The sequence below is a fragment of the Bicyclus anynana genome, chromosome 14 (genome assembly GCF_947172395.1).
Source record: "Bicyclus anynana chromosome 14, ilBicAnyn1.1, whole genome shotgun sequence".
Lineage (NCBI taxonomy): Eukaryota > Metazoa > Arthropoda > Insecta > Lepidoptera > Nymphalidae > Bicyclus > Bicyclus anynana.
Genome location: NC_069096.1, coordinates 11,199,880 through 11,212,825, shown reverse-complemented (window position 1 = coordinate 11,212,825; position 12,946 = coordinate 11,199,880). Strand labels below are relative to the sequence as shown.

At 38.5% G+C, this 12,946-nt stretch overlaps 1 protein-coding gene across 1 annotated transcript in view; it reads right to left on the bottom strand.

Annotated features, from left to right (window-relative positions):
• Positions 1-12,946, bottom strand: part of LOC112043551 (serine-protein kinase ATM) — a 35,114-nt gene that overhangs the window by 1,758 nt on the left and 20,410 nt on the right. The window contains exons 23-35 of the mRNA XM_024079022.2: positions 12,386-12,551; positions 11,426-11,532; positions 9,800-9,907; positions 9,156-9,391; positions 8,031-8,246; positions 7,368-7,529; positions 6,594-6,700; positions 5,431-5,547; positions 4,315-4,416; positions 3,565-3,752; positions 2,141-2,247; positions 1,864-1,978; positions 811-947 (exon numbers count right to left, since the gene is read on the bottom strand). Coding sequence (XP_023934790.2) covers positions 811-947; positions 1,864-1,978; positions 2,141-2,247; positions 3,565-3,752; positions 4,315-4,416; positions 5,431-5,547; positions 6,594-6,700; positions 7,368-7,529; positions 8,031-8,246; positions 9,156-9,391; positions 9,800-9,907; positions 11,426-11,532; positions 12,386-12,551 — 1,868 coding nt within the window. The remainder of the gene's footprint in view (positions 1-810; positions 948-1,863; positions 1,979-2,140; positions 2,248-3,564; positions 3,753-4,314; positions 4,417-5,430; positions 5,548-6,593; positions 6,701-7,367; positions 7,530-8,030; positions 8,247-9,155; positions 9,392-9,799; positions 9,908-11,425; positions 11,533-12,385; positions 12,552-12,946) is intronic.

Genomic DNA, 12,946 nt, shown 5'->3' with positions numbered 1-12,946 from the left:
ATCGAACCCAGGATCTCCGTCTTGTAAATCCACCGCGCACACCACTGCGCCACGGAGGCCGTCAAATTTTATTGACTTCGTTCACGTGGAATTTAGTTTTTCACATATCCAGCGGGAACCATGGATTTTTTTGGGATTACAAGTAGCGTATGTGTTAATCCCGCATTAATACCGCGTGGTGGATCTAAATTCCGAACTCTGAATTCCGTTCAATACCTAAAACGAGAGAGATAATTGTTGCTTGAAATATAATAGCTTTTAAGAAAAAATAAAATACTATTAGTTACTCAGACCAATTATTGTATCTGCCTCGCTAGACGTTACTTTTCTGTCAATGTATAATATGATCAACTATCTAATAACTGTCTCTATCGATGTTTCATAGTTGTAATCGTGTTCGTCTGTTAAAAAGCTCTGTAAAAATACCTTTTTGTGTAGAATGTAGAATGGTTGGTGGAACAATAACTTCTTTTAATATAAGATACTAGAGGACGCCTGCGACTTCGTCGCGTGAAACTCGATGTAAACTTTAAACCCCTTTTTAAATTTTTTCTGTCATAAGAACCTTTCCCTGACAATAACGAACACATCAAAAAAATAGTGAAATCGGTCCAGCCGTTCACGCGTGATGGCGTGACCAAGGTATATATGGATTAATTTATATATATATATATATATATGTAGATAGGTATACCTAATCTAAGCTCGTTGTCCTCACAAAATGACAGACAATTTTGTTCGTGAATTTGGATGCGATACTGGTCCTTATATAATTCGTCTGAGATTAGTTACGATAAAAGTGATGCTTACTGCGTGCATTGGTAGCCTTAGCTTTAGAAGTGGTGGACACTATCCACAGGTACAGAGGATCACACAGCAACACTTCCAATATTGTCAGCAACGTCTCCTGGTTGTCGCGGAGCAGTTGCAAGGTCTTCTCACAGCACCTGTTAGTATAGTGTTGTAAATGTAAACGACATTATCAGCAAGTAAAAAAAGTTTCCAGTAGTAAGCCGTAATGGTAGCGTAATATAAAAAGCCCCTGGCTCTGGGTTGGAATCCAGGATCGTCATCATTATCACTGCAAGACGCAGGCATTTTGTAGGGACTTTCAAACATCCTGCCCCTGTAGCCAAGCGGCACGTCGATTCTCTTTCTACTATCGCTAACGCTTCGAAAATTAGAAAAATGTACGGGAATGACATTTGCTATTGACAGGTCACGTGATCAAGATCCATCATTTCCATATTTTTTTCTAATTTTCGAAGCTTTTGCGATCGTAGTAAGAGCATCGACGCGCCACTTGGCTACAGGGGCTGAGCCGCTTGCATCCAGCGAATACCTGCGACTCGCTACGTTTTCTAGTGCGGGGTCATCATTCCAGCACCTTAGGACCCTAACGTCCATCGGCTCTTCGAACTATGTGCCCCGCCCATTGCACTTCAGTTTCGCGACACGTTAAGCTATGTCGGTGATTTTGGTTCTTCTGCGGATCTCCTCATTTCTGATTCGATCACGCAGAGATACTCCGAGAATAGCTCGTTCCATCGCCCGCTGTGTGATTTTGAGCCTTCTCATGAGGCCCATAGGTAACAACCAGACCAAGTCTCGGAATTCAAGGTTAGGCTATAAAGTAATTGTTCGTTCTCCCTAGAAATTCTGAGTAGTAGCCAAGTTGGGAAAGTTGGTGGTTTACAACTCCGTGTTTTGTAGAAGCTGAAAGTCGTAAGCACGAAGGCTAAGTGACATCACGTCATTGAATAATAAAAAAAAACTGATAGTGATTGTTACAAAATAGTGCAGCATAGTGGGATCCATATTTTGATAGGTGTTAAAAATTGCCTGATGATAAGTATAAAGTACCTTCTAAAATTCCCCTCCACCCCGCTAGAGCCGAAGCCAGCGACGATGTCTTGCGTCAGACGGAACGGTATAGTCTCAGGCGTGGGTAACACTTTCCCTTGGTCAAATGCAATGCCTGCAAATATAAACTATTATTTATTTATAAGAAAAGCGAGAACTTTGCACCTTTTTGTTTTCGATGTATTTTTTATAATTTGTTTTTCATACCAATGTAACTACAGAAATGGATTCAACGCGATTAAAATCGTAAGGAACAGCTAGCAAATGATAATATTACCGAAATCGATGTGTATAACTTCAGCAGTGGTCTTGTCTATGAGTATGTTTTGCACGTGTCTGTCGCCCAGTCCGAGTATGTATCCCACCATGGACGATGTGGCAACACTGGAATTACAATCGACATGTTATCATACTAATATTGAAAAGGTGAAAGTTTTAAAAAGGGGTAAATGTGTTACACCTTCACGCTGCAACTACTGAACATTTACGGCCTTATCGTTCTAGAGGATTCCAGCGGTTGCAAAGCCGAGCGGACGAGCAGCGAATGCGTCGCGAAGCGAAGACGTGGTGGATTCGCAACGTTTCCGTCGCGGTTTTGTAGCGGATTAACGACGTACAATACATTCAGGTACAAAATGGATTCTGACGAGGAAACACTGCTGTTTTATTTATTAAAATTTAATAAAAAAAAACAGATTTCTGCCTAAAAAGCTTTTGTTTATATTGTTTGTATTTTTATTACCAAAGCAACAAATCATCGCAGGTTAATTTAATATTTTTAGTTTGTTATGATGATGGGCCTGAGATTTAAAAAGATCGTAAATTTTGCGTACAATTTCGGTTACTCGATCGTACATCGTACAAGAGCCAAAAAAGTCGTACAAATACGATTTAAATTGTACGTTTGACAACACTGGGACGGACTGGCGTTTTTAGGAGACAGTACGACATTGTGCGTCCGCAACCAATTCGCTGCGGATGCGCGGCGTTCCGTTGCGCGCCCGTAACGTATCCGTTGCGAGCCCGCTCCGCTTTGTATCCGCAAATTTCGCAATCCGCTAGTGTGATAGCTCTTTTAGAATGGAGATAGATAGATGAAGACATCCTTCGAGGGTTATGCTAATAGTCCACCCCCTGGCCCAATGCGGATTGGCAGACTTCACACATGTAGATGTAGTTTCCTCATGGTGGTTTGTCTTCACCATTTGAGACATGATATTTAAATTCTTAAAAGGCACATAACTGAAAAGTTGGAGGTGCATGCCCTGGACCGGATTCGTACCCTCAGACCAATTATAGAAGGACCTGTATCGCACAAAGTCACGAACAAAATTGTCTGTCATTTTCTGAAGAAAACGATCTTAGATTTGGTATATATCTTATACTAAACTAGAAGTTTTTGCCAGTTTTTTAAACAATTCATTTACACAAAAAGGTATTTTTTCGGAGCTCTGTAACCGACGAACACGATTACAACTATTTAACATTGATTCTATAGAGACAGTTTCTATAATCGCATTAGATCGTTGATCATATACTTTGACGGAAAAATAACGTCTAGCGAGGCAGGTCCTATACAATAATTGGTTCGTAATCAGTATGAAAAGGAACACAAATAGAAAAAAAATATATTTCGCCCTACTTCACACACACATTAAAAAAATATTTGGCATTGGGCTGTTTATGCGCACAGCAACTTACCTTCTGGTATAAGCGAGTCGTCGTTCATACCAAGTGACAGGGTCGAGGTAGTGCTCCGTGAAGAAGTAGTGGAACACCGGCCTGAACATCTTCAGGATGCCGTTGAACACGTCGAGCTTGCGTTTGGTGGGCCGCTTACTTTCGTGGCACTCCCTTAGTTTCGCTCGTGCGGTTGACGGTGTCATGTCCTGGAAGTGAAACTTTTTTTTTTAATTTGCAACCCCCCCCTTATTTATACGCTGCTCATATCAAGGTTTTTTATTATCTTTTTATTAGTAGGTAATTATAACTGACTGACGTCACCCAGGTCTCAACTGAAATTCAGCGCTGGGCATTGCTTTTCTGCGATGACCGGCTGAGCTGTAAACCCTTTCTGTTTGGTGTCACAGACAGTCATATAATATCTTAGATACGATGAACTTGTGACACTGTGTGTGTGCGTGGATGTGTTTGGGTGTGTTAGTGTGAAACGTAGATATACGTCTGTGTGCATGAGGGTGTTCGAGCATGTGTGTATTTTTATAGTAGATATTTTGTCTGTATTTAGGTAAAACTTACAGTTAAAGTACAGAAAATTTTCAGTTACTGTACGTTTTAATTTATTACGAGTCAAAGCATAAATTTTAGTAAAATTTACTATAAAGGAATGAAGATTGATAACCAAATTGTTTTTTTTTATGGATGGTCCCATAAATGGCTGAAATAGGACCCATGGGTCCAGTGAAGCAGTCTACATTACACCGATATTACCTGAGGTCTATATTTAGGATGGGCAGTGCCAAGATAAACTCCTATAGGCATGGTCCCTTCGCACCATTCCAGCACTCCCGAGCGACGAGACATTGGCACCACCTAATAAATAACAAAGAATGCTATAAAACACAAAATGTTGCCATTGGTTATTCTTTATATTAAAAGTAATAGAGTAATTTTGTTGACAGTCTATCTGCTATGTCTACTTTCGGAGATACAAAAACATCTTTGCGGCGATTGCTCTGGTGTGACGTCACACCGCAAAACATTTTTGGAAATATTCCGACAACTTTTTTATATTAATTAGTTTATATTGACTTTTCCGAAATAACTTAAAAACACTAATATAATCAAAGGTAGTCAAATACCCAATTGACAGATTCTCTGGTAAGTTTTTGGCTAGTTCTAGTATATCAGAATGGATTATTATTTCGTTTAAATTTTATTAAGTGGTTATCTTAACTATGAAAAGTCCCATTCCAGACTAGATCCGTATATCTTTTTTTTTTTAATTTTTTACAAGCCCTTGACAACAATCTCACCTGATGGTAAGTGATGATGCAATCTAAGGATAGAAGCGGACTAACTTGTTAGGAGAAGGAGGAAAATCCACATCCCTTTCGGTTTCTACACGACATCGTACCGGAACGCTAAATCGCTTGGCATCCTCGGTACGTCTTTGCCGGTAGGATGGTAACTTGCCACCACCCACCAGCCAGACCTGGATCATTTAAGAAAATCTCTGGGGATCGAACCCAGGACCTCCGTCTTGTAAATCCAATCTTCGTCAAAATCTTTGCCAAATTCATCCACATCCGTTCAGACATTTTTGTGTATAGTTACAAACATCCATCCAAAATTTTTCATTTAAAATTTTTAGCAACTATGGTAGTCACTTGGCAGAATTAATGTTACACTCGACTGAGTTGCGCGAGTCGCGGGAAATGTCTGACGTATATATGCGCTTTCCATTACACAATGTTTACACTATTAATATACGTCAGCATAAACGAACCCCTACAGTATTCCCCCCTTATGCGGAAAAAAATTACATTTTTATTAAGTATACAAACAGACAAACAAAAAATTTTCATACATAATTTTTTTTTTTACCTTATAAGTGCGGATAAGCAGTTTATTCCTGTACGTGATGGGATTGTTCTGTAGCAAGGAGTTGACTATATTGAACACTTGCTGCATCACTGCGTCTTGTCTCAAGTCATCCTCCCCCTGTAACGAACAATAACTTTAATTTAAAGAACTTCTTTAGATAGATAGATATACTTTATTTGCACACCACAAAGATAAATACAAGTGAAATAAAAACAAATTAGGAAGAGATCAGCATACAAAAAGGCGGCCTTATCGCTAAGTAGCGATTTCTTCCAGGCAACCTTCGGTTTAGGGAAACTTAAGAACATCAGCAGGTGGCGTAAAACAAAACAAACGTTCTTTGCTTCTGCTTCTCTTTTTTAAATGCCACTTTATTTAGGGGATATGCTTAATTTTTAATCAATTTCTGTCACCCTTGCAATTTTAGCACACTTTGTGAATGTGGTTTATCACGTCACAAACGTCAAAAGACACTTTTTTATTGGTTGCTTGAACTGAACTGAATTGGTGGAAATTAAGTCATTTTTTTTTGCAGACCAATAGTAACTATTACTAAATTACTAGCGAACGCCCGCGATTTCGTCCGCATGAAACCCTACTACTACTCTACCTACTTCCACTCTACAGCTACCCTACCATACCGGGGATGACTAGGAACTCAACCCTACCCCTACCCTACCTCACCCTTACCCCTACCCTACCACACGACGGAAGCATAAAAAATGGAGTAACTTCTCTCGTTTTCCCAACATTTTCCTTCACTGCTCTATTCCTATTGATCGTAGCGTGTTGAAAAGTATACTATAACCTGCCCAGGAGTATGAAGAATTGTACCAAGTTTCTTTAAAATCCGTCGAGTAGTTTTTGTTTCTATAACGAACATACAGACAGACAGGCAAAAATTTTATTGTTTGCATTTTGGGCATCAGTATCGATCACTATCACCCCTGATAGTTATTTTAGAAATATATTTCATGTACAAAATTGACCTCTCTACAGATTTATTATAGTATAGATCACATATTAAACATACAGAGAAAAATACATTTTAATTCAAATCACATGCTATAATATGTATGTGATTTAAATCCTATTAAGGGAGTATATTGAAAAGGTTTTAATTAATGTTTAGCTTTGTAATTAATGTGTGTAAACAGTTGTACCTTAACGAGCAATATCCTCCTTCTCCCATCAGAGCTCAGACATGATATCTTCTTCGGATAATTGATACCTCCCACCAGCTCAAAATGTTTTTCAAATGACGACAGGGCTATAAAAAAGTACATATTCTTACAAATACATGGGCGGTTAGTTCAATTTTCTCGATCTAATTAAGAATACAATAAATTCTTGGGGAATTCTATGGGTTCTGGGGGGTTTTAAGAAGTGTTATTTTAATAAGCAGAATACCATTCAGTAACACTAAGTAGCATTTTTAATTAGTGATAGTTAAATATTTTTTTGAGACGTTAAAATATTAGAGTTTTAGTATCCCTAATTTTTTTGAAAATATAATATAGCATATAGCACTCAGAGATAGCGTGGAAAGCTACACTATTCCTGAGCGCAACAGTGATGAAAGAAAAGGTTTAAATACTTTCAAATTAAACGTTACTTCATCTTTTACTAAACTACAAGTTTTTGGCCGTTTTTAATGCCATTTAACTACACAAACCGGCATTTTTAGGGAGCTCTTTACACGACGAAAAACGATTACAACAATGAAACATCGATACTATAGCAACAGCTATAGTTTTTATAAACGCGTTAGATCATAGATTTGATCTTTGCCAGAGGAGTAACGGTTAGCGAGGCAGGTCCTGTTATTTAAATGGTCTAAGCTTTAGGTAGATAAATGACGTGCCGCCGTTACGTCATCGGCTGCCATCAACGGTCGACTGCCGCCGCCGGTGCTGTTCGTGTAAATGAACACTTACTGCTTAGCCCGGAGTAGTTACAATCCTTCCTTATGGGGATAGTGTCGGTGGGAACAGGGATAGTGTTGAGATCCCGCAGGTGAGCTATCGACTCGGACCTCGGTATCGCTTGTGGCTTGGTTTCCTTGGATTCTGGCACGTAGTAGGCAAACTGTATTGTAGCTGAAAAAAAAATACACAAATGATAATGTTAATAAAAATTCTAATCGGAAAGAAAGTCCAGAGCAACCAGGCAGTTAATATTTAGTGATTCATATTCACAATACTCTTACCTAAACCCAGTTAACATTGTGAATTTTAGTTTTTAAAAGCCCTGGGAAATTTAAGAAGAAACGTTTGCTATTGGTTGGTTTGCCAATAAGTTCAGGCAACCAATAGTTCTCATAGCGCTCTAAAATTGCGGCGTTTTATATGCTTAATATATATATATATATATATATATATATATATATATATATTATATTCATTACAAGTTAGCCCTTGACTACAATCTCACGTGATAGTAAGTCATGATGCAGTCTAAGATGGAAGCGAACTAACTGTCAGGAGGAGGATGAAAATCCACACCCCTTTCGGTTTCTACACAACATCGTACCGACAACTCCCACCAGCCAAACCTGGACCTTAAAATATATCAGATATTAGGAGATTAAAAATATTTACCATCACAAATCAGGTCCATTTGCGCAATAATCCTCGACAATTGGTCGCTATGGTCGGACAGGTCTCTAATGAGCGCAGCGGCCGCCAGTATGCGAGGCTCTTGGCTGCTTGTTAGTGAGCTCTCGCCCGAGCTGCGAATGTTCTGGTCTTTCTCTGAGTTCTTCAAGTTGAATAGTATCGGCAACGTGTGATGTGGATGCTCGATTGCACACGTTTCTACGTTATGGGGAGAAAAATAAAACCAATTAAGTGCTTTATGCTGCGTATATCTTTCCTTCATGGACAATTATATAGCAGAGCAACAAAATCTTTAAGTGCTATACACAGAGTAAAGATCATACAGAGTGAGTCTTTACAAGCAGCGTGTTGAAGGCGGTGAAGCCCATAAAAAAATAAAGTCACGCGTCTTTTTGACATCCGCATATACAAACTATTTTCATAATTTTTATTTCAAAATTTAACACTAACAATAATTACGTCGGCAATAAGCGGGGAATATACTTCGAAAAGCTGATGATGTTAGGATCCTAAGGTGCTGGAATGGCGACTCGGAACAGGAAAGCGCAGAGTTCAGAGCGATCCTTTACCAGGTGGAATGACGTCGCTATCGCAGGGGCCGCTGTGTTTGTTCCTACAAAAGGCCTATGTCCAGCAGAAAACGTCTATTGGCTATTATGATGATGATTTGGTTTAAATGGTGAGCTAAAGAAATGTATTTTTTGGTCAATCTCGGCGCAATGATGAACTTCCACGAACCGACGTGTCTCCATCAACCCAGTCCTCAAGATCAAGCCCAGGGTAGTCTACTCACAGGGATAATACTAGGAACACTAACTAATTGAAATATTTATACTTACCAGTGGCGAAGGATGGAATTTAAATGAAGGTAACCCAAAGAAAAGGAAATTAATCTCATATCTAGATACAGTAAAACAATGAATATGCATGGACTGTTAAAGGTAAACCGGTGGGAATCGGCATGCATAAACTTTTCGCCGCTGATACTTACCTATCTTGTGCTTCAAATGGTGAGTATCCATCATTCTAGTCAAGGTCAAGCCCCGAGTTGTCTACCCACAGGGTTATTACTAGGAACACTGACAAACTGAAACATCTATTACTTACTTATGATTTGCTTCAAATGGCGCGCAAAAGGAGTGTCTTCATTGGACAATCTCGGCGCGAGCTGCGGCAGTACAGTGATGAACTTCCACGAAGGTATGGCGTGCAGCAGGCGCCCCAGAGGCGTGTCTCCATCGCCGTCCTCTAAGTCCAGGCCGGGGTTATCCACCCACAGGGATACTACGCGAAATACTGACAAATTGTTTTCATCGCATTTTGACAATGATAGTAAGTAGTATCTGAAATATGCAATATGTTTTTAATGTTAAAAGTATAACATTCAAATTATCGTCATTTTAGCGCCCTACTGGTCACATGTCAAAAGAAACTATTGTTTGCCAAATATTTTAAAACGTACAGTGACGGCACTTTTTGATGGACCAATAGAAAATGTTAAAAAATACATTAAATTTATTGGAAATTCAAACCAACATTTTAAATAAAAAAAGTGATTTAGATCAAAAATTTTGCGGCAATACATTTCCTTTCACGGTTTTAATTTAATTATAGTTCAGCATTCTCACAAATCAACTAAAAATATAGGAAAAAATACAGACTGGATTTTGTCATAATTTGAGACATATGTGATCCGACAAAAAAGGTGAGACAGTTGCGTTTGTTCTTTGTAAAAAAGTTTAGGATATTACCTCATAGCTAACTTCAGAGCGCTGTCTTTTTCCGCTCTGGTGTTATCAATTTCCGCTTTGTCAAGTCGGCTAAATGCGTTACTGGTCATTAATGCCTTCTTTTCATCCCTGCAACCAAATGTATGACATATAAATCAATAAATCCAAATCGTTGTCCAGTAAAGAGGACTTAATAAGTTGTTTACAGCTATTGTTATCTAGATCTACCCCTAATTTTTGGAAGAGAAGAAAGATTCCTTTACTCGCTTCGGTTCAAGGTGATTGGGTAGATACTTTACTACACACAAGTAATAAATTAGAAATGTATAGTATGGATTTGTGGGTTAGTCAAATAGATCTTAATGATGTTTTGTATTTTAATGTGGAGGATATTCACCAACCTAAAAATAAATATAATATTACACATCTATACGAAATCTGTATTAAGTATTTGGAGAGAAAGTACGATGATTTTTACCAAATTTACACAGATGGTTCTAAAAACACCATTAGTTCAGGTGCAGCATTCTTGGATCCACAACAAGGAGTTGAGGCAAAATTTCAAATTCAGTCTAATATTTCTATTATGCATGTAGAACTGTTAGCCATTGTTGAAGCATTGTCTTATATTTGTTCCATTAGTTTTGATAAGTTTGTAATTCTAACCGATTGTAAAAGTGCCCTTCAACATCTAGCTAGATGCACCTCGAATTTTCGAGGACTACCTGTAGCTTACGAAATTATTAAAGTCATTTTATACCTCAAATCTGTAAATAAATCTATTAAAATTCAGTAGATTCCATCACACATAGGTATTAGCGGGAATAGCAGGGCAGATCAATTGGCTGATCAAGCAACATATGATGGCGATTTAATGTATGTATCTCCTTGTTATTCTGACTGTGTAAGTTTGGTAAAGAACAAATGCAATGATATGTGGCATGAATACTTCGACTTGCGCTCAAAATATAAAGGTATATGGTTTCGTACCATCCAACAAGTACCAATTAGTAGCTGGATTAACAACTGCTCTCTTAACCGAAAGGACGTTGTTGATACCCTGCGACTCCGATCTGCACACATTCCAACTAACACGTTTGGTTTCCTGATGGGAAAAGTTCCGTCACCAAATTGCCCAGACTGTGACAGGCCAGAGGACATCTACCACGTGTTGTTGGAGTGTGTCAGAAACGAGGCAGTGCGACGGGAAGTACTGTTAAGACTTCCTGCACTAAGAGAGGTGGGCGGCTGTAATAGCGCACTGGCACATCCTCAATCAGAGGAGGCCAGGGCGCTGTTACAGCTTTATAGGAAAAGTTTAAGGTAATTAATTAAATTATTAGCATTGTTACAAAGGCGGCCTTACGGAGCGGCATAGTCCAAAATGGACTCAGCTCCCTAAAATAAAGATAAAAAAAAAAAATCAATAAACCAAAATAAAATTGAAATGTCCGTCTGTGATTTCAAAATAACTGTTTTATATCAAATGCATATGTTTACACAATACCAAAAGCTTTTAAAATTTTTGTCTGTCTGTTTGCCCGAGCTAATCTTTGGAGTGATTTTTTATATTTAAGCATCTGCTATTTTCCTAATTTGCTAACTTGTCTGTCTGTCGGTTTTCTAACAAAAATCCAAGTATTTTACCTTGTCAGACTATTTTGCGACTGCACTAGCGTCGCCGCCGTATCTTGCATGGTTTCTATACATTTCACTTTGTTCTCAAACACGGAAGAGTCCATGTAACTTACAACCTGAAATATAACACGAAAATCCATACAAATATAATATAATTTGTTTTGTCAAGTGTGGGCTGAAATTCAAAACACTCAAAAGATAGTGGTAAATACCAACCACATTCATAGCATATATCAATGTAGTATCTATTGATATAAGAAAATAAACCACAATACTTCTACTATTAACATGACCTTTACTTGGATTGGTGGAAAAAAGGAGGTTATTTAATTTAAATCTATATATATAAAAGAAAGTCGCGTTTGTTACAACACTTATAACTCAAAAACGGCTGGACCGATTTGGCTGAAAATTGGTGGAGAGGTAGCTTAGAACCAGGAGAAGGACATAGGATACTTAATGTAGGGGTAAAGAAGGGGTAGAGTTGAGTAGGGTATGGTAGGTGTTGGGTAGGGTAGGTGTAGGGTAGGGGTAGTGTAGTGGTAGGGTAGGGTAGGAGTAGAATAGGAATAGGGTATCGTAGTAGTAGGGTAGGGGTAGGGTGGGTGTAGAATAGGATAGGGGTAGGGAATGAGTCAAAGCGAAGCTTGACCGGGTCCGCTGAACCGTAATATATATAAAATAATGAACATATTTTCAATATAATTATAAGAAAGTTGTGTTAGTTAAACTATTTATAACTCAAGAACGGCTGTATCAATTTGGCTGAAAATTCGTGGAGAGGGTAGGGTAGGGGTAAGGCAGGAATAGGGTATGGTAGAAATAGGGTAGGGTTGAGTAGGGATATGGTAGGGTAGGGTAGGTGTAGGGTAGGTGTAGGGTGGGAGTAGGGTAGAGTAGGGGCAGGGTTTCACGCGTATGAAGCGAGCGACCGCTAGTTGATAATATAATATGCATTAACAAATATACCTGTTTATATTCCTCATCAGCAAACTTAGCAATGTCGGAGTATACTTTAAGCCGTGTCGCCACGTTGTCGTCATCGCTCAATGTTTGCAAACTTTTCTCCAAATAGTTGCGTATTATGTCCTTTCCGTTTTCACGTTTACACTCCGCCATCCACAAGCCGTATTGCCTTTGAATAAAACAATACTTTTTTTAGTACGTCCTTCGGTTTTAACATTTGTCCGTATACTTTTTATATCTATTTACGATGTTTTATGTGTATACAAAAAAAATAGGTTATATGTATGCGTGGTATTGCATTTTTCGGATAACTACATCTTTTGTTTCAATGGGATAAGACGTAGTTAGCCGAAAATGTACAATATTGCGTAAGCAAAATTGAACCTAACTAAAATTACATGACTTTTTTGCGATTTGCGGCTCAGCTCGGTGAAACATATAGGTAAGCTGTTTCATTAAAATAGGACATTAGATTAGTTATAAGAAAAAAACAAATTAGACGCAGACAAAGGCTGAGGCGTCAGTGAGCTTAAATGCAAGGACGAAACCAAACCAGGTTAAAAT